The 19,917-nt window shown below is 53.2% G+C and overlaps 1 protein-coding gene across 2 annotated transcripts; it reads left to right on the top strand.

Annotated features, from left to right (window-relative positions):
- Positions 1 to 145: 145 nt before the first annotated feature.
- On the top strand, positions 146 to 18,564 carry RAB8A (RAB8A, member RAS oncogene family). 2 transcript variants are annotated; one of them, XM_072721331.1, is made up of 8 exons: positions 146 to 412; positions 4,883 to 4,943; positions 6,789 to 6,849; positions 10,448 to 10,525; positions 12,011 to 12,100; positions 12,703 to 12,768; positions 14,089 to 14,139; positions 17,093 to 18,564. In XM_072721331.1, exons 1-8 carry the CDS (start codon positions 289 to 291, stop codon positions 17,183 to 17,185), a joined length of 624 nt encoding a protein of 207 aa, XP_072577432.1. In that variant the 5' UTR covers positions 146 to 288; the 3' UTR covers positions 17,186 to 18,564. The 2 variants fall into 2 exon arrangements, with proteins under 2 accessions (XP_072577432.1, XP_072577433.1); XM_072721332.1 differs by having other exon boundaries at positions 214 to 412; positions 14,089 to 14,145.
- The last annotated feature ends 1,353 nt before the right edge of the window (positions 18,565 to 19,917 follow it).

Here is a 19,917-nt window from a genome sequence, read left to right as displayed (position 1 = left end):
CCGCTGGGCTGCATTTGAAGCCCCCGACTCTTCAGGGCTGGCCAATTGGAGCCCGCCCTGTCCCGAGCGCCGGCCAATGAGCGGCGCGCTCGGGCCGCTTCCGGCACCGCGCCTCGCTCGCCCCTTCCCCAGCTCTCCCCGCGACGGGCGGGGCGCGGGAGCGGGCGCCGGCCGCGGTGACGCGCGGCGGGCTGGGAGCCAATAGGGGGCGGGCTCGGCGCTGATGGACGGGGCCAGCGGCCAGTGGCGAGGCGCTGGCCGCACTTCCCGTCGGGGAGAGAGTGTAATATGGCGAAGACCTACGATTACCTGTTCAAGCTGCTGCTGATCGGGGACTCGGGGGTGGGGAAGACCTGTGTCCTGTTCCGCTTCTCCGAGGACGCCTTCAACTCAACTTTCATCTCCACCATAGGTAGCGGGGCCGGGGAGCGGCGGAGGACGCCGGAGGCCCGGGCCGGGCGCGCCCCTGAAGGGCTGGGGTTGAGGGAGCGGCTGGGCCGGACGGATCCAGGGATCTGAGAGGGTCGAGGGGGCCGGAGGGGAGGAGAGCAGCCGCCTCCGCCGCCTTTCGGGGGTTACCGGGCCGCGGGGGGAGGCGGCGAACCAAGTGCCCATTTTGCAGATAGGGGGACTGAGGCCCCAACCCTCAGACTGCTTGTCAGGAAGTATGTGTCTTGGGCTGGGGTCCCGGCGCCGGTCGCCTCGTTCCGTTCACACGGCAGCCTTCGAAGCTGTTCTTTTGGGGTCCCCGCCTTACAGAAGTGAAACAGGCTTGGGGAGGAGGCCATCGGAAGAGGCCTGTGACATCTGAACCTTGTTAAGCATTTACTGTGTGCTAGCCGCTTTATGGGCATTAGCACACTTCCCAGTCCTCTGTGTTAGGTGCCCTAAATGAGCCCGTCTCACAGGAGGAATTTGAGGCTCAGGGAAACAGGGGACTCCCCCAAGGTCACGTCTGCAGGTGGCAGAGGTGGAATTTGAATCCATGTGGGTCTAACACGAAAGCTCAAGGCAGGATCCTGCCAGAGGGATGTGAGCGCTGCCCCCCAGGGCAAGCACAGCTGGTCCGTCTGAGAACCAGAACTAAACCAGCTCTCTCCTGCTCTTTCCTCTGGAATGTTGAGGGGTTAAGCCCGGCTCCCTGACCCTGTGTCCCCTATGGGTGAATTTCTCCTAGAAGGAATGGTGAGAAGGAGTCTGGAGCCTTTCTCCGCCCAAACTTCCATCACTTGAGGGTGTCAAGGGTGAGTGACCACTGCCTGCCCTAGGACCTGTCACCCCCAAGGAGATGCCAGATAAAAACCTGAGTGACAAACCAAAATCAGCCGCTGCCACAGACAGCCCTGACTTCCCTATCTTGAGGCCCAGAACACCAGTTGTCACTTTGCAGAACAGCCTTTCCCACAGAGCCAGCCCACATTGTGGTTGAACAGAATTGGCTTGTTGCTTCTCAGTTCTGATATCCACAAAAGTGGAGCTGACTTCTCCCGACGCCACAAAAACAGCCATTGCCCATGTGAAAACATTTGACCTGGAAGTAACGCCGATCAAATCGAGTGGCCTGTGAGCTCCACAGCCTTGCTGCAGAGTGGTCACCAAGCTCAGGAGTTGATTCTGAATGGGGAAAACCTGGGCACCAGGCTTTGCTTTACCCCCGTGTCACTTGAATCCAATTACCGTATCTCTCTGAACCCCGTGATGAGCTGCTCATTCCATCCTTGCCCTCCTCCAGGAGCTGCACGTTACAGTTATGTTCCTGGTGCAGAGTGGAGAGAATCGGACTGGAAATCATCATGCCTGCTTGCCAGCTGTTGTTTGCCCTTGAACCAGCACTTAGCCTCTCTGAGTCCTATTCCTTCAGTTTAGGAGTAATGCTTTCTGCCTTGACCAGTGCCCTGGATGGTTGAGGATCAGAACTATAGAGTGAATAAGAGGTGGTCATCATGGCCAGAGGCTGCCTGGAGGAAGCAGAATGTCCCCTGCAGTGACACCATCCCCTCCCTAGACACAGATGCTTCTGATTTCTCCCCTTCCACCACCCCAAGGTCAAACTTTGGGACAACCCTTGCATCCCATCCCCACCGGTCAGGAAGAGATGTTAACTCCTGGCAGGCTGTGGCTCGTCCTCAACCCAGACCTCAGTTTCCCAGCCTCAGGAACTTGCTGTTCAATACAGGCACTAGTGAGATCAATTCAGAGATTGGGCTTTTTTGTTCGGTTTCTAATTCTCAACCAGAAAACCCAGTCTAGCACTTTAGGGCTCTGAGAAGGCTGGCCTCCACTTCCAGACAAAGATATGACTTGGGCCAGGTCACCTGGGGACACAGGTCGCACTTGAGCCCGGAATCCCTCCCTCCTCCCACCTTGGCATTTTCATTACATTTATAGTTTTCCTGAAGGTCTCTGTCTTCTAAGAAAATTTCATTCATCCTGGCCTTGAAGTAATGGCCTCATAATTCTTAGCCTTGTAAAGTTTACACTTCCTAATTATATTTGGTGTGTTCATGAAATGCAGGAAGAGGAGAGGACAGAGTGATGCTGTGGAACCTTGCCAGTAGAACGGTGCTTCTTGATTTTATATGGCCCTGTGCATTTGTGACAGGAGGTGGGGAGTGTTTTAGGAAGGAATAGCACTGGGCCCCTGAGTCCTGAGATGCAACTGACTGGATAAAGGTGATTCTCTGTTGGTGCTGAGTGTACCTCTGGGCTTGTTTTATAGATCAGGGATTAAGTGGCTGTTCGTTTCCTGCCCACGTTTCGTTTTGCCAAAGCCTATTCTCCTAAGCTCCATCGATCATTTGTGGTGTAAACTTGGCCCCGTGACTCCTGGAATTGCTTCTTCACAGCCTGGCTCAGCTTCCAACGTCTCCTCAGGGTCCCATTCACTCATTCCTTCAGGGAGACAGATGGCACAGCGTCAAAGAGTTTCGTAAACCACGCAGCACCATGTAGACCCCGTTCCTCTTAGTTCTGTTGTCCTGCCATCTTTCCCCAATGCCTGCTGGCTGCCAGCAGGGCTCCACATCTGAATGACTGCATGCCAGCCGGGCTGCATCTGCATAACTTGGATGAATCAGGGAAACAAATGTAACAAGGCCTGTAGTCAAGGTGTGTGTGCAAGGACTGGGTGATCAGCTTCTAGCAAATATGTTGTTGACCTCTGTCATGCTAAGTTATTGGAGACACAGCCATGAGTTAGACATCTGAGTCCCTGCCCTCGTGGAGCTTATGTTCCAGTGGACACATTTCAAGTGCAGGCTGATATTCCCTGTGGTCGCCTGGACAGTCCCTGCGGTGGGGCAGGGATGGAATTAGCATCCCCATCATCAGTTCTGAGGGATCAAGCCAGGCTTCAGCCTCAAGGCTTCACAGGCAGAGATTTGGGCTATTTGCCCTCCATACAGGCCATTCAGATGGGCAAGTTTTATTCCCAGATCCATGGAACAAATAAACAAATGTACGCTGTCAGGGATAAGCCCATGAAGAAGAAAAAAAAGCGAGAGGAGAGAGTAAGTATGGTCAGGAAGGCTCCCTGGAGGAGGTGAAGGAAACAACATCCCAAGAATGGGAAGACCAAGCATGAGATCCCTGAAGCCAGGTTGTGCTTGGGATTTTGGGAAAAGTCACATAAGCCCTGAGTGCAGAGAGGTGGCAGGACCTTAGAGCACACACACAATTGTTCTCATTTTATTTGGGGGCCAGTGGGCTGGTAGGAAGCCAGTGGAAGTTTTGTTTTGTTTTGTTTATTTGTTTAGCAGTATTGAGAGACAGTTTGTGAACCATGCAGTTCACCCATTTAAAGCATACAAGTCAGTGGCTTTTGATATATTCATATGTTTGAATAACATCATCACAGGCAATTCTGGAACATTTTCATTACAACAAAAAGGAACCCCAAGCCCCTTAGTCAACCCCCTGAATCCTCAGTCCCCCTGCAACCCCTGGCGACGGATAATCTCATTTCTGTTTGGATTTGCCTGTTCTGGAGAATTCATAAGAATGAAGTCATACACTATGTGACCTTTCATATGGCTTCTCTCACTCAGCGTGACGTTCTCAAGGTTCGTCAATGTGGCAGTGTGTGTCAGGGCTTCTTTCCTGGTCATGGCTGACTAGTCGTGTGGATGGACCACATTTGGGTCATCCATCCATCCATTGGCAGACACACTGGAAGGTTTGGAGCAGAGGTTGGCTTTGTGACAGGGTTGAATGTGGTTTGGAAAGCTGGGGAGGGGATTGAGAGGATGGAAGCCTGGAGAGCAATTGAAGACCAGGTCACCCTGGTCATGGGGAAAGGGGACTTGGGGAAGCAGAGTCAGGAAAGCTTGGAAGGTGATTTTCCAGGAAGTCTTAAAGGAGAGAGTTTGTCGGGCTGACAGGTGGATGGGGCGGGGACCACCCACAGAGAAAGAAAGCCGGAGGCTGAGGGGGCGACATTGTGGGGTGTCCTGGGGCCTCCATGCCCTGTGTGCCTGCAGGGCCTGGTGTTGGGTGCCGGAAAGTGTGGGGTTCTGGCTTGCAAAGCATTCTGTGGAGGCCTACTCCTGAGAGGTGGCTGGGTGGAGAGAGGGGCTAGAACAAGGCTTTGGCACCTGACCTACCCGGGTTTGCCTGCTAGCTGTGCCACCTGTGGCTTCACTCTGGACAGCTCTCTCTGCCCTCTGAACCTCAGCTTCCCCTGCCGCAAGAGGGAAAAGCTCTCCAGGTGCCTCCAGATTTGTTGTGGGAGATTCGGAGAGCCCACATGCCTGGTGCCAGGCCAGGTGCCCCATAAGCCGTGGATGCTATTACCTGTACACGCTGGCAGTGCCCACCTCAGATGCAGCGTGGGAAACAGGCTGACAGTGATGTGTCTTTTTTTTTTCCTTTTTTTTTCTTCCAGGAATTGACTTTAAAATTAGGACCATAGAGCTCGATGGCAAGAGAATTAAGCTACAGATATGGTAAGAGTCATTGCCACCATCACCCCCTTAACCCATGAGCGCTTTGAACCAGCAGCTCTGGTGCCTCTTCCCCTTCTCTGTGACCATGGCCTCTTATCTCTTGGTGCCCAGCTGTACACATCAGGCTTTCTTCAGAAACCCCAGAACATGTGTCCTCCTGGTTACTGGGGCCTGGAGTCTGCGTCAGCACCTTCTGGGGACAGAGCCACTGGTCCTGGTTAGCTCAACATGCTGATGTGGGCACAGCTGGATCTAGTCTTCCGGGAGGCCTGCTTCCCTTGAACTTGCAGCACTCCCTCTGCCCAGGCAGTGGTGAAGGCTGGAACAGTAAGATTCCCCAGCCCAGCGTTTCCTCTTGAGTCTATCAGCCCGCTAAAGAAGGCCAGATGTCGCTTCCTCTTTTCTGTCCTGGGGAAGCCCAGGCCTTACTTCTCTAACAGAGCTGAAACCCCAGAACCAAAAATAAACCACGGCCAGGCCCACTGGTGAGACCCATTTCTAATCTGCTTACCTGGGGCTGACTTCTTGTGACACATAAAATTAGAGCATTGTAAGTCCCTGTCACTGAGGCTGACCGTGGTTGATAGCCCACGGTGCCAGGGAAGCTGAGCTAAGCTGGTCAGATGGAGGGGTGTCCTACCCTGTAGCCACGTCACTTACAGGGAAGTATGTGCCCTGAGCAAAGTTAAAGAGAAGTCCTATTTGAGAGGATGGTGTAGTCTCCCAGTCCGAGCAAGCACCTATTGGCGGGGGGCGGGATAGGGGGGTGAGATGGGCCACAGAGCCACCTTCCTTGCAGCCTGTCTCCCTCACCGCAGCCTCAGAGAGCGCAAGCATCACCCTGCTTGCCGAGTGCACCTCCTTGGCTTTCATGGTGTTCACCTCTGGATCAGACTCAAGAGTCAAAATCTGAATGAGGCCTAAAGGCTTGTCAGTTAAGTTGTAAGCCCTAGAAGTACCTCTGCCTGCAACACGTGGCTCCCAGCAGCCTTGGGTGCCTGAAGTCCAAAGTGACACTGTAGCAGCAGGCAGAAGTTTCACTTTCTTCTCCTCCTCCCTTCCTTCTTGTGCTCTCAGCAATCTTGATGGGGTTAGTGACTTTCATAATGCTTTTCTAGACTAGAGCCATGGTTGAGAATAAAATGGCTATTCATAACCACTAATGTCACTTGCCGTTGGCATCAAAAAGTCAGCAGAGCCCCAAGGGAGACACTTCTGTGCAGTCCAGACATGCAGTCCTTCCCAGGGCAGGATGGGGGTGCAGGGTCGTGAAAGGAACCCTGGGTCCAGAGACAAAAGCTTTGGGTCTTTACCTGGCTCTGCCACCAATCAGTAAAGTCCCCTTTACCCCAAACACTGACTACCCTCCTTGCCAGGAGCTGGGATGGGCATGGTGTGTCTTACCAAGGTATTACTTCGGCACCGATGAGGGACTTTCTCCCTGGCCTCAACCCCAACAACAAGTGCAAAAGTACTTCTGGGGCCCTTGTGAGATTGCCCAGCTCAGCCCTCCAGCTATGTAACCAGCCCTTCCTATACCCATGTGGCCCTGGATTTTCAGATATCTGACCTTGGATCTTTGGTGACCTAGAAACTCTAGGGAGAATCCCCAGGAAACAGAGGAATCATGGGGGGACATGACTTTATGCCCAATAGGACAGATCCTTAACACTTCCAAGTCACAGTTTGTTTCTCTGTAAGAACAGAGAATGAGGCTGCTGCCCCACAGCAGGACAGTGAATCAGGAGATGACCTGTGAGAAAGCGATCCTGGGTAAATGCCTATTGTTCCCACTGTGATGGTGATTCCTATTTGCTGTTACTAGTATCCCTTCTTCTCCTTTAGGGACACAGCTGGTCAGGAACGGTTTCGGACGATCACAACAGCCTATTACAGGGGCGCAATGGTATGGATTGGTTTTTGTTTCTTTTTCCTTTTTTTTTTTTTTTTTTTTAAAGTCAAAATGAATATCACTGTCTCAGATACCAAAGCCTGGATACCAGAGCTTCTAGGGAGCCCATGCTCAGGCTTCCTAGCGGTCCTTGGTCCCAGGTTAGTTTCAGGAAAAGACTGTGTGCCCTGCCCCCACCCCTGCATACATCCCCTTCTTCAGGGTTTAAGGAAACCTAATTCTTTGGAAATGAGGGAAGACCCAGGAAGCCGGTTCTTCCAGGTGAGGTCAGTGAAATTGGAGATGGCATGCCCCAACACTTAGGAGCGTTCACGTGGCCCACGTAGTCTCTATGGAATTTGCTGCTGAAAACTTGAAGATCATCCAGGAGCTCACTTGCTCTGGGCTATTGGCCGTTAACATTTGTCACCTGGGCCAGAGGCAGGGTGACATGATAGGAAGACTTGTTCCTCACCCCTCAAGTACTTTTGCCGAGCACCTTCTCTAGGCCAGGCCTGAGCTACATGTAGAGGAGGACCTGAGGTAGGCCAAGTTCCTGCCCTCAAGGGCTTCGAGCAGGTCATGCACATGTGTATGCATGTGTATGATGTGTACAGAACAGAGCACTCGGGCCAGAGAGTGAGGGAGGCCAACCCCTACGACCAGGCTCAGCACCCTGGGTCACCCTCTGAGCTCTACTTCCTCACTTGGAAAGTAGAACACAGAACAGGACTATGTTCTGGGCAGCTGTGAGGATGGATGGGCAGCTCCCATTGTACGCTGCCCTTCCCAGCATATACCCCATCCTGTAACTACCTAGATGGCCTAGTTCCCCCACTAGCCCATAAACTCTGTGAGGGCAGGGCCATGGGTTGGTCACGGCCTCATGCCCTGTGCTGGGACCATGCTGGGTATGTGGTGGGTATTCAGGAAATACTGGTGGACAGCAGAAATGAATGGAGGCATTAAGTATTTAGTGTATCCTACACAGCTTCTGAAACATAATAGAAACTCAGTCACATGGGTTGCAACCTTAGCCCTCCTCATTAAAATTTATTTACCAATTTTCCTCTCACCTTGCTGTGCTTTGGTGGGGCAGGGGCCTCGGGGATCTGGGGTCCTAGGGGAGATTCTGCTTTGTGGCCTCAGGTGGGCCGCATCCCTGACTGGCCTGAAAGAGCCACCTATTGCTCCATTCACTGAGCCCCTTCCTGGGCCAGCTGCTGGGGCACAGGTCTTGGCCATTAATCCCTGAGCATAGGTGCCATGGTTATCCCCATTTTATAGATGGGTAACCTGAGGCTCAGCTGATTTCTGTGCCCTGCTTAAATTCACGCAGAGGGTAGAAGGCTGGGCCACTACTGATTGGCTGCCTCCATTACCCACATCCTCAGCCAGCCCCTGGTGACCCCGGGCTGAGCCATCTGTACGGCCCTGTCAAGCCGTAGGAGTTTGTGGCTTACAGTCCTAGATCTCTGCTAACCCATATATAACCCAGCAACCACATGTGGCTCTTTGAATTTAAATTGATTAAAAGAGAAGTCCAACTCCTCAGTAGCACTAGTTGCATTTTAGCTACCCCAGAGCCACGCGTGGCCAGTGGTAACCTCACAGGACAGCTCAGAGAACAGTGCCTCCCTGGGAGCCATTGTTCTCTCCCTGCACAGTACTAGACTCTTGGGTCCCAAACTTGGGCAACATTTGATGTCTGTTGTCCCATCGTGAGTTTACAACCCAATGAGGGTGCTGTGTGCAATGCAGTCTGGGAGAATGGTCCATTGGGGCTCCAAGGAGTTTCTAGGAGGACCTAGAATAGGGTGATCCTGTGTTTTCTAGATACTTCTCTTTCCTGGTAGAGCTTTACCTACTGCCTATACCCCTTGGTTGGTGAATATCTGGGACCTTGGAATCTTGGGCATGGAGTATCAACTTGCTGGTGGTAGCCAGAGTCCTGGGCCACCAGAGGGCCAGTCCCTGGGTAAATGAATGGAATGGAAAGGCCTCAGGACCCTGTGGCATTTCTTGCCCCTCATGGCCAGAGGGCAGCTACTGGGCAGAGGCCTCCATGATGCTTGATTAATGGAGTCTGCATGCCAGGGTCTCCTACTCAAGCTGGCCTTGGCTAGGGCATGGTAGACAGTGTGGCTGCTGAAAGCTCCTTTGAGTTATCCTGCAAGTGGCCTCTCTTCAGTCTCCCCAAGAGAGCCCTGGGAAAGGACCCTCAGATAGCATTTTGATGGGTCCTGGCTATGGCTGTGGTTGTGGCAAGCTGTGAGGCTGTGATGTGTCTCCTCAGGTTCCTGGCTGAGATCCGGGATCTGGTGGTTCTCTTGCCCTGTCTTTGAGGTTTTGTCACACATCCTCATCATGATCATCACGCACCCTGCTCTCCTGGCACCCACAGCCTGTGTTCTTACTCTGCAGACTCAGGCAACCTCAGACACATCTTAGCCAGCACCAGAGGTCATGGGTGCATGGCTGGGCCCTTGGAGGGGGTAGCATGAGGGAATGCAGTAAACCAGGCTAGGGCAGGATAGCTGGGGCCATGCGCCTCAAAGGTGGCCCTCAGCATTGCTTGGTCCTGATGAGGACCCAGAGAGGTTCCTAACTGAAGCTGGTGTGATCAGCTTCTTCAGTTAGTCTTGTCCGGGCTTCAATCTTAAAGGCCACTTCTGTGTGCCTCAGCTTCCCTTGTATCGAACAGGATGTTGGCCCTTCTTGATGGTGGTATTTGGCCCTTCTTGATGGTGGTAAGATCATGGGCCCAGGTGGAGGTGGGTTCATTCTGCCGCTCTTTCTCGAGACCCCTGGACTATCTCCTGGGTGTTCATGCATTAGCTGTGGAACCTCAGGGACCTCAGTGCTGCCCAGCCCCGTGCTCCAAGCTGGCCCCCACTTAGATGGAGTCACTAGAATGCACAAGGGTGTCAAGATCAGGCCATCAAGGTTTCAGCCCCCATTTGTGCCCTTGGCTCTCCCGTGGGACAAGTGGGCCTAGCCATCCCTCCACTTCAGGGTCTCCATCTGCAGAGTGGGGACCTTGGCACCCATCTGACCAGCACCTATGTAGCTTCAGTGAGACCCTACTGCAGTACCTGGCCCATAGTAGGTGCCAGATGAGAGGTCATGCTGGAGTGCCCAGACGAAACTCCGGCATGGTGGGGTGAGGGAGGGTGTGGAGGAGGCTGAGCACAGTAGAGGGTGGGTGTAAGGGGGATCGCAGTGGGTGCTGGGGCCATGGAACACAGCATGCAGGGCAGGGAGCTGTGGGACATGAGGCTAGGAGGTCGGCAGGACCTTGAGGGCTGCCAGGGCTTGGGCCAGTCTTATCCTGCTGGCACTGAGGAGCCTATAGGGCTCATCTGTAAGCATGAATATGGTGGGATCTGGTCTGTAAGGTGAAGGACCTTAGTGGCTAAGTAGGCAAGACTAGAGCCTGGGGGATGGGGGAGGAGCTGGTGCTGCAGTCCAGCAGAAGGAAGGGCCCCAGGGGTGGAGTGGAGGGAGGTAGTGGGAGGGGTGTTCTGTTGGGGCTGGTCCCGGCCATCCCACCTTGCTGGGGGCCTCCCCCTCAGCTCACAGCTTGTCCGGCGTGCATGTCTCTCTCCCTTAGGGCATCATGCTGGTCTATGACATCACCAACGAGAAATCCTTTGACAATATCCGGAACTGGATTCGGAACATTGAGGAGGTAAGGCCTGCTGCTCCTCACATGCCCAGGAGCTTCATACATGCCCTCTCCTCAGTCCCCACCCCAGAGCTGCCTGGTTCACAGATGAGATCACTGAGGCACAGAGACCACTAGAAGTCACTTGCCAAGAGCCCTGTAGCTAAGAACATAACCAGAATGGAGACTGGAACCCAGGCGGCTGACCCTGGAGTCCATACAAGGGCCTGGCCTTATAGGGTGGCCCTGAGAGCCCATTTCCCCAGCAGGCTATTGGGTTTGGGCAGTGTCTCAGGAAAGAAGGGATATCTGAGCTCTTGATCGCCATCAGCATTTGGTGCTTTCTAGAAAGGGAAGGTTCTAGAATAGGCATGACCCTTGCATTTGGTGGATATTGTGGGATGGCATTTCAGATTGTACTGAGTTTCAACAGAGCAGGGCATGAGCTGGTTTGAGCTAACCATGTTTGGGCAGCAGCTCTATAGCTACACCTGGCTGGGAAAGAAGACCTGGAACCAAGGAGGGAAAAGAAGGCAGCTATCCCTACCTTCCCATCCCACAACCAGTGCCCTTGCCCTTCAGCTCTGCATAGAGCTTGCTGTCAACCTGCAAAGCCTTCTTGGACAATGGCACTTGAGGCTCTTGATGACTCATCAGGTGGGGCTTCAGGTCTGAGATGCAGCCAGAGGACTTCAGCCATCCATAAAGCCGTGGCCAAAGGTCACATCACTGCTGGCATCTGTGAGCAGTGGCATCAGGCCACCTCCTGACACCCCCGTATTTGCTGGTTAAGAGGCTGGGCCCTGGCTGAGGACAGGACCGCTCATGTTGGATCTTTGTGGAAGAAGGAAGTCTTGCAGATAACAGGAAGTTAGGCTGGGAGCAGTACAGGGTATTTCACTAAGACCAGATCTAAGCTACACAAGGAAGGTCCTTTTCTCACACTCCGGTCCTTCAGGAAGCACAGGCCCCTCCTCTGGGGAAAGGGTTGGAGGAGGAGCCCTGTTCAGACCCCGGGGACAGTGGTGGGAGTGCCAGGGGATAGGGAAGCACCCAGGACTGGCTGCAGTAGGGGGGTAAAGGGGGGCACCCCAGACAAGCATGGCCCACTTCTAGAGCCCAAACAGAGCGAGCTTGGCGGGGCAGAGGGTCCTCCGGCAGAAGAGCTACAAAGGGAGGGAGGTGAACAGGGCTAAATAGCCCAGCCCTGCTTGCCTCCCATAAGCTAGTCCCTGCCAGGAGTCCAGGGATGACCTTGGAGCCTGGGTGACACAGCCCATAGAGAAGCTGTCGTCAGCAGCCAGAAGGCATGTGGTTGCTCAGAGTATTAGAACCTAGACCCTGCTCTTGTGTTGGCTGTGTGATGTGGGACAGGCCACTCAGCCCCTCTGAGCCTCAGCTTGTCACCTGTACAAGGGTATGCTAGCGGTTTTCGCCTACCACGCTGATTTCGGGACAAACTGCATGTTGGCCTGTAGTCCCTCACCTCCCGTCCCCTCTCCCTGTCAGCATGCTTCTGCAGATGTCGAAAAGATGATACTCGGAAACAAGTGTGACGTGAACGACAAAAGACAAGTTTCCAAGGAACGGGGAGAAAAGGTGAGTGCAGCAATTGGTTTGAACCTGGTGCCGCATGGCAAAGGGACCTTGGGATTTTAGGGTTCTCTGCATGGAGGGTTCACGATTGCTGCTGGTGAAGTGGGCTTTGGGGGAGACCCCGTCACAGTCTTTATGAGCATACAGTGACCCGCCATCCTGGCTTGTACAAGACTGCAGGGGTCTGAGACTCAGGACTTTGCCAAGCAAACCAGGGTACATTGGTTGCACCATTCTGGTGCTTTCCTTAGGAAGGGAGAGTGGAAAGCACTCACCCAGCTGGGCTTCAGTCTAAAGACTGCAAGCACAGGGGCTTCTAGGGTGTTCTTTTCCTGCTCCTGTATGGTGTCTGGTGGGAACGTGTTGAGACCACTGGGAGCAGATGACACAGCCGTGGTTTGAGCCAGGCCCCCTCCATCCTCCTGCCAGGGACATCCACCACCTGCTCTCCATTGGGGACTTGTGGGAGCAGCCCAGGAGGTCAGATCCACAGCCTGAGACACCCCACACACACACTTCATTTCTACCCACTCAGGGTGGTTTGTTGGGCTTGGGGTTGAGTGCCTGGTGGCCGGTGTGCATGTGTGTGTCTCCCTTCCTCACAGCTGGCCCTGGACTATGGAATCAAGTTCATGGAGACCAGTGCGAAGGCCAACATCAATGTGGAGAACGTGAGTCCTGGGCCTGCAGCACAGACCCTCTGAGCTGAGTGACAGGCTGTACCCCCTGGGGAGGGTCTGCCTCAGGCTCTGGGCTGCCTTATCAGCCAGCTGGCCAGGAGACACTTTCTGGGCAGTGCCACATGCCAGGCCCCCCAGGGGAATCGCTCGCTGCCATGTTGTGACATCAGCAGGTGCGGGCCCTGGCTGGCCACCTAGGGTATTAGTATTAGCTCAGTGGCTTTTGGGCAATGCTGGGGAGCAGGCACAGTTTTGTAGGTAGAGAAACTGAGGCTCAGACAGGCCCCGCTGACTGGTGCCCAGGTCTGGCTCTAAGTTTGTTCTGGACACACCACCCTTACAGACAGGCCCCAGGCGCATGCCTAGATGGAGTCAGGAACCCTGGCTGAGCCTTGGCATGGGGATGCCAGCCTTGCAGTTAACTTGCAAGCCTCCATCCCACTGCCCCAGTAATCTTTCTAAAATGGATCTTCCATGTTGCTCCCAAGCGCAACCCAATACGCCTAGCAGAGAAGGCCCTTCCTTACCAGCCCCAGCCAGTGTGTGCCACCCACATCTTGCTTGGGCCTTGCCCACCGCTCTTCATCCCAGGCTGCCTGTGCAGCACCTTCCTCGTACCCTTTTTACCCTTGGGAGCCAGCCCAGGTAGGCCCTCCCCAGGAAATTGTCTCCTGTCTCCTAGACCCATATGCCCCCCTGCTTTGGGCTTCCCTAGTACCCCCAAATCACCTGCCACAGCAGAACTTTCCACGTCACGTGGCCCCAAGAGGGGCCTGGGCGAGCCTTCGTCAAGCCTGAGGAGATAACTTTTCACCTGGTACCGGCCCTTCTAGGCCTCCCTGCCAGCAGGGGCCCCAAATGAAGCTTGTTTGGCTAAGAACGGCTTGTCTTTGTTTCTGCTCCGTTCCTGACCATCAGAAGCAGGGGCTGAAGTGGACAGAGCCCAGGAGTCAGGGATGGGGAGCTAGGTCTTCCTACTACATCCTTCCAGCTCTGACAGTTAGACACTGACTGCCTTCAGACAAGTCACCGACTGCTTTGAACCAAAGTTTCCTTTCTGTCCAGTTAAGGACAGAGTCCCCACATCCCAGGTCATTGGCTCAGGGGAGGTGGCTATCCAGGTTGGCAGGAGTACCCCATAGTGGCAGGAGATGGGGCTGGACAGGTGACACCCACACCCAGGGAGCTACCCTAACGCTGGCCACCCCTACCCCCAACCCCACCATGTCTCCTACACAGGGGCAGCCCGGAATTAACAAGCCCCTATCTGCTCCCTGCTCCAGGGGCACTAATGACATGCTTGTTCCACAGGCATTTTTCACTCTCGCCAGAGACATCAAAGCAAAAATGGACAAAAAATTGGTGAGTGTATGTCCTCTTTGAATCCTTGCATGAGTCCCTAATGGAGCTCTACTTGGCCTCAGCTCTGTGATGCATCCCCAGGCCAATCCTACTCATCTGGGCCCAGCCAGACCCAGTAGGGCATCTCTGGGAAAGGGGCAAGGGTTTTAGCAGGAGACGTTTGGGCGTCCACACCCAGGTGCACTGGTCTGCTCCATCCTTCCTCCATGGCTCGGAGCTGCCGTATGCCAGGTGCTGTCTGCTTAGCCGGTGGGCTAGCAGGGAACACACGGCCCTTTCTGTCTCATCGGGGAGACAGCATGCGTGAGGAGAGAACGCCCTCTCAAAGCTAGTCCAGCCCTCTCCCTCCCCTTGTCGTCTGATACAGCATAAAGCCATCTATTTGTTGCTCAGGTTATGTCTGGTCATACAGGAGTGTCTGTATAACACAAAACGCCACTCAAATAGTTCACCTCCGATTTAGTACACGCCTTCATCATTCTGAGGTGCTGCAAATGGAGTCATAAGGGATATAATCGATTTCGTAGCAGCCTTTTAACCAAAACAGGGAGCAGCCCACGTAAACACACTGACCAGAAACAGCATGTCGTTTTTCTATCATTTCTTTTCTCGTCAGTATGACAGTAAAATTGTGATTCTGGATGGTCCTTCTGACACTTGCCCACTGACAGTTATGTGAAGCAGTCATGATGACACCCTGCTTTCCTCAGCCTGTGCTTTTGGCATCAGCCTGTAGATTGCCTCCAGAAGCACTGTATCGTCCACGGCAGAGCCTGAAGCCCTAAGGTGCAGCCACAGTCCTTGCGAGTCCTCTTTTTCTGAACTGAATCGTACATTACTGACAGTTAAATTCCTACTCATTTCCCGGCACCTTTGTTTCTATTCAGGCACCATACCACTTCATCTCGGTCTTGTCTTCTTAATTGAAATATAATTGGCATGTAACATCATGCATGTTCGAGGTGTACAGTATGTTGTTTTTAATACGTTTGTATTTTGAAATCTGATTACTACAGTAGCGTTAGCTAACACCTTTATTACCTCCCTTAGCTATCATTCCTTCTTTGTGTTGAGGACAATTAAGATCGTGTCTCTTAGCAACTTTGTCGGCTGTAATCACTATGCTGTGCATCAGATCTCCAGAACCTACTCATCTACTAGTTGCAAGTTCCTGTCTCTTACATCGCTGATGCGGCTGGCTCTGCCCACCCCTGACTTCTCTCTTGAGAGTGTCCTAGAAATCCAGGCTCTGCCAGTGTCCACCCTACTCCCAGATCCCTGGCGTTCTCCCGCTCTCCTCCACCCCAGCCCTGCTCACTGCCTAGGCCACCCTCCCCACCTTGTCACCCTGCTGCTTCCCTGTCGTCCGCTCCAGCCACACCGGCTTTGAACCGCACCCCCCATGTTCCTTTGGACTTTCCCCTCCACCTGACGTGCTCCCCTCCTGCATTAGTGTCCTGGGGCTGCCACCACAGATTCCCCCAATGGTCTTAACAGGTTGAACAGTACACACATATAAAAGTTCTGGAAGTCACAAGTCTGAAATGGGTCTCACCAGACCAAGATCACAGTATCAGCAGAGGTGCCCACATCTCTGGGGGCCCTAGGGGAGAACCGGCTTCCTTGCCTTGTCCAGCTTCTAGAGGCTGCCACGTGCCTCACCTTACGAGCCCTTCCTCCATCCTCCGAGCCAGCCACCCAGCATCTCTCCAACCCTGCTTCCTTCTTCCTGCTCTTTCTTGACCACAGCTGGAAAAGTTGCTCTGCTGTTTTAAGGAATTGCATGGTTAGATTGGGCCCGCCTGGATGATCCAGGCCAGTCTCCCCATCTCAACTCAATCACATGTGCAAAGCCCCTCCTGCCACATCAGATTTCCATCCGCACAGGTTCCAGGGACTAGGGCATGAACATCCTGGGGGGCAGTTATTCTTCTGACCACAACCCCTGGACTTTCCGTGGCCTCACTTCAGCAAAAACACTTCTCACCCTTTGCCTATTTTGTCTCTCATTACTTGCTGCTATGGGGAATCACTGCTTATTTGTTTACCCGTGCGATCTATCTGCCCCATACGGTGTGAGCTCCCAAAGGCAGGATCTTTTGTGCACCACCACATGCCCAGTGCCCACAAAAGTACCCAGCACAGCATAAGCATTTGATGGTTACTTAAATAAATTCAGGTTTTACCTAAGAGCAGAAGGATGAGTAGGAATTAGTTAAAGAAAAGGGGACCAGATCGTGCAACCAGGGTGAAATGGGAGAAAATAGAATCAAGAGTTCCCGATGTAGGCAGGGGCCAGATCACAGGGAGAGGCTTCAAATGCTAGCTGACAGATTTAGGGCATTCCACTGAAAATGGGGGAGTATGGGTGGGTTTCATGATGGAGTGAGTGGACAAAATTAGAGTTTAGGGCTCACATCACCAGCTGTGGGGCAGAAGATGGACAAGGCAGGAGGCAGTAAGCTAGAGCCTTGGTACGGGGATGTGAAGACCAGCCACGTGTGGGTGACATTGTGACCTTGAGCGCAATCCTAGGGAACAGTCTTTCTGCTGCCCCTGGGCTGCCTCACTGGGAGGGGCTCAGCACAGATGGGTAGATGAATGGAGAAAAGGAATTAGGGAGAGGAGGTTGAGATGGGTGGGATGAGCAAATGATGGGAAAGATGTTGAAGGGATGAATAGGGGGTTATGGGCAGGCAAGTATGGGATGGTTGAAAAGGGGAGGCAGGTAGCAGATGTGTGGGTTTGTGAAAAGTGGGTTGTCAGTTGGAAGGGACAATTGGCTGGTTGGCTGGTTGGAAGGTCACAGAGGTTTGACAGACGGGGGAGAATGGATAGGTAAATAGACTGGCAGATGGATGGTTGGTTGGTTCATTGGTTGGGTTGACTGATTGGTTAAGAGACATTGTGCTGATGCTCAGCCAAGACCTCAGAAAATCTTTTGCCATTTCAGGAAGGCAACAGTCCCCAAGGGAGCAACCAGGGAGTCAAAATCACACCAGACCAGCAGAAGAGGAGCAGCTTTTTCCGATGTGTTCTTCTGTGAGGAACACTGCCTTACTCTGAGCCTCGCTCAGCTGAGCTGACTGTGCCTGTCCTGAGTGAGCCCTCCTCACTCAGCCGGGGCCCTCCCCCTCCAATACTCCCTGCCGTGCCAGCCACTGGGCCCATGGCCACCAGACACAATTAAGAAATCGTTTATTTTAGTAACTGTCTGATCTTTTTCAACTTTGGAGATGGAGTAAGTTAAGAATTTGGTATCTTTCCCGCGATGTCTGCTGAACGGGCCCTCTCGTCGTGTCACCAGAGAGAAAGATGGAGGTGAGGCGTGGCTATCAGCATCAGCCAACATGGCAGGCCTCCATCTCCAGGCCTTTAATCCTCATCACCCTGCAACACAACGGAAGCCCTGCCGAAAAGCCCGTCCACATCCCCACCACAGAAGCCAGGCCCCCAGAGGCCAGCAAGGGTGCCAGGAGTGCCAGGCTCCACACTCTGAGTGAGGCGATGCACGCCGGGTCCACGAAGCGTCCACCTAGTACATCTGACGCCCACTTTCTCCTCTTCTGTCAGTTTTGGACAAGTGACAAAAACCGTTCTTTCCCCCCCCCTTCTCTCTCCTTCTCAACTGTCAAACCAAACCAAAGGGAAGCACAAATTACGGAAATCCTGAGGAAAGAAGCACCTTCCTGTTCACAGCCAGGTGCTGGTCTGTAGTCCAGCGAGGCCTCGGGCGTGGTCAGTGGGCCTCATGGTAGTCCCCGCCTGAGCACCGAGGGGATGCCACATGTGCCACAGGTGACCCCAAACATGCCACCACGCATGGTCCGCCTGTGCTTAGGGCACCTGCCTCTTGGTCCTTGAGCAGTACCCCTGACCCCCCACCGCTCCTCTTCCCTCCCGCTGTCTCCAAATCGGACATCCTTTCTAGCTGAGATTTTTATTTTTTCAGATCTGTAGTGTCATGAAGTGATTCCGTCTCTTATTTCCAGCGGTAGACCCAGGTGATTGGGAACTCACGTACACCTCTGGCTGGACAGGCTGGAGGCGTGGGGCAGCGCCTGGCACAGGCTGGGGCACAGGGGCACCAGACTGACCACGGAGCAGTCTGAGTTGGTTTCTAACTGCCGTCGCCCGGTTCTATTGTGATAGCTCTGCCCTCCTGTAGAGACTGTACAACTGGGACCAGGTAACCAGGTCAGAGGGGGGTCACCTGGGAGCCTTTCTTTCTCTTTTCCTACCAGCCCCTCGTACCCCGCCCAAAGCTACTGTCAGTCCAAGCCATTGGCGTTGTAGTTTTTTCTTTTGTCAATTAAAACCAACATACCAGCAATAGTCTGCTCTCCCCTGAAATCTCTTAACATGCTCTGTTTACATCGATAAATGCACTTAAGGAAAACAAATTAAAGCTCATTTTAAAGTTAACAGATTTTTTTTAATATATATATATAGCGTATTTCTTGGTTTTAATTTCATTTGTAAAATTAGAGATTGGACTAGGTTAAAGTTAATGGGATTTTTTTTTTGTCCCACGTCCCCTGTAGTTACATGGATATGGCTGGGTATTGGATTGAGGGTCCTCAGGAGGCCTGTAATTTAACACAGGCCCGCCTGGTGGGGCCTCCAGACCCGGTACCTTTTGCATGCTTGGCTCTTGTCTGCACCTGAGGTGTGCCAGGTTCATTGCTACCCCAGATCTAGACAGGATCAAAGCAGAGGTGGTCAGTTACTCCAAGCTCTGAGTTGATACTGTGACTTAGAAGAAGAAGCTTCCCGACCCCAGCTCCACCCCGACTTTGCAGGAAAACAGAGAGGTGTCCACACCTACAGTACCACCTGGGACGCCACGTTCCCTGTTGAACTTTCTTGGTCAACATTAGACCCCATCTCGTCCCCATGGTTCTCATCTGGATCCCTGCGGCACCCATGTTTGCCAAGTCAAGTGCTGGGTTCCAAACCCCTATCTGAGGCCCAGCACAGCTTTGGGCTGAGCCTCATTAGATCCCCTCATCTGTAAAGCAGGCACGAGCCAGTGAGATGCGGCATCTCAGGCTGGGATTGATGTCTACTAAGCCCTCAGAGATGAGCTGCCACCAACATCACAGTTGTCATCGTTATTATTAGCATCGCTATTTGTCTTGTGCCCCAAGAGAAAAACTCCCTTCTCTTCACATCTTATCTCTTAACAGGGCACAAGTCACATACATAGCTCACAGCTCTGAGCTGGAAGTATCTGCACCATGCTGTCCCAACTTTGCACCCATGGCCCCCAACCAGGTCAGGCTGGGGTGCTTGAACTCAGCCTCCGAGAGTCACTGTGGTGGCAGGGAAGTGGCTTCTCAGCTGTTGTCCCCCTGTAGGGAGGGAGAGGTGACACCTCGACTTTTTTTTGTAACCTCTCTATTGAGATGTAATTCACATGCCAAACAATCCAGCCACCAAAGTGCAATGAAGCGATCCTTGGTATATTCACAGAGTTGTGTGGCTGTCCCCACAGTCTGTTTTGAACATTTTCATCACCCCATCCCCATGAGCAGTCACTCACCATCCCACCTGCCCTGCCCAGCCCCTGGCAACCATTAGTCTTCTTTCTGTTTCTGGATTGGCCTGTTCTGCACATTTCATGTAAATGAAATCATACACTGTGGTTTTCCTTTTGTTATCTGGCCTCTTTGGCTCAGAGTGGTTTTCTAGATCCATCGTGTTGTAGCACATGTGAGGGCTGCATTCTTTTTTATGGCTGAATAATATTCCATCGTATGGACAGACTTTTTAAAA

The sequence above is a fragment of the Vulpes vulpes genome, chromosome 9 (assembly GCF_048418805.1).
Source record: "Vulpes vulpes isolate BD-2025 chromosome 9, VulVul3, whole genome shotgun sequence".
Lineage (NCBI taxonomy): Eukaryota > Metazoa > Chordata > Mammalia > Carnivora > Canidae > Vulpes > Vulpes vulpes.
Note: the sequence above shows the minus strand (reverse complement) of the source record. Positions and strands in the feature narration are given on the sequence as shown.

Excerpts from the sequence above, each read along its gene's own strand:
- RAB8A (XM_072721332.1), top strand. The coding sequence starts at position 289 with ATGGCGAAGACCTACGATTACCTGTTCAAGCTGCTGCTGATCGGGGAC. Across the intron at positions 6,850-10,447 it reads CCTATTACAGGGGCGCAATG|GGCATCATGCTGGTCTATGA; the intron begins GTATGGATTGGT and ends TCTCTCCCTTAG. Across the intron at positions 14,146-17,092 it reads TGGACAAAAAATTGGTGAGT|GAAGGCAACAGTCCCCAAGG; the intron begins GTATGTCCTCTT and ends TTGCCATTTCAG.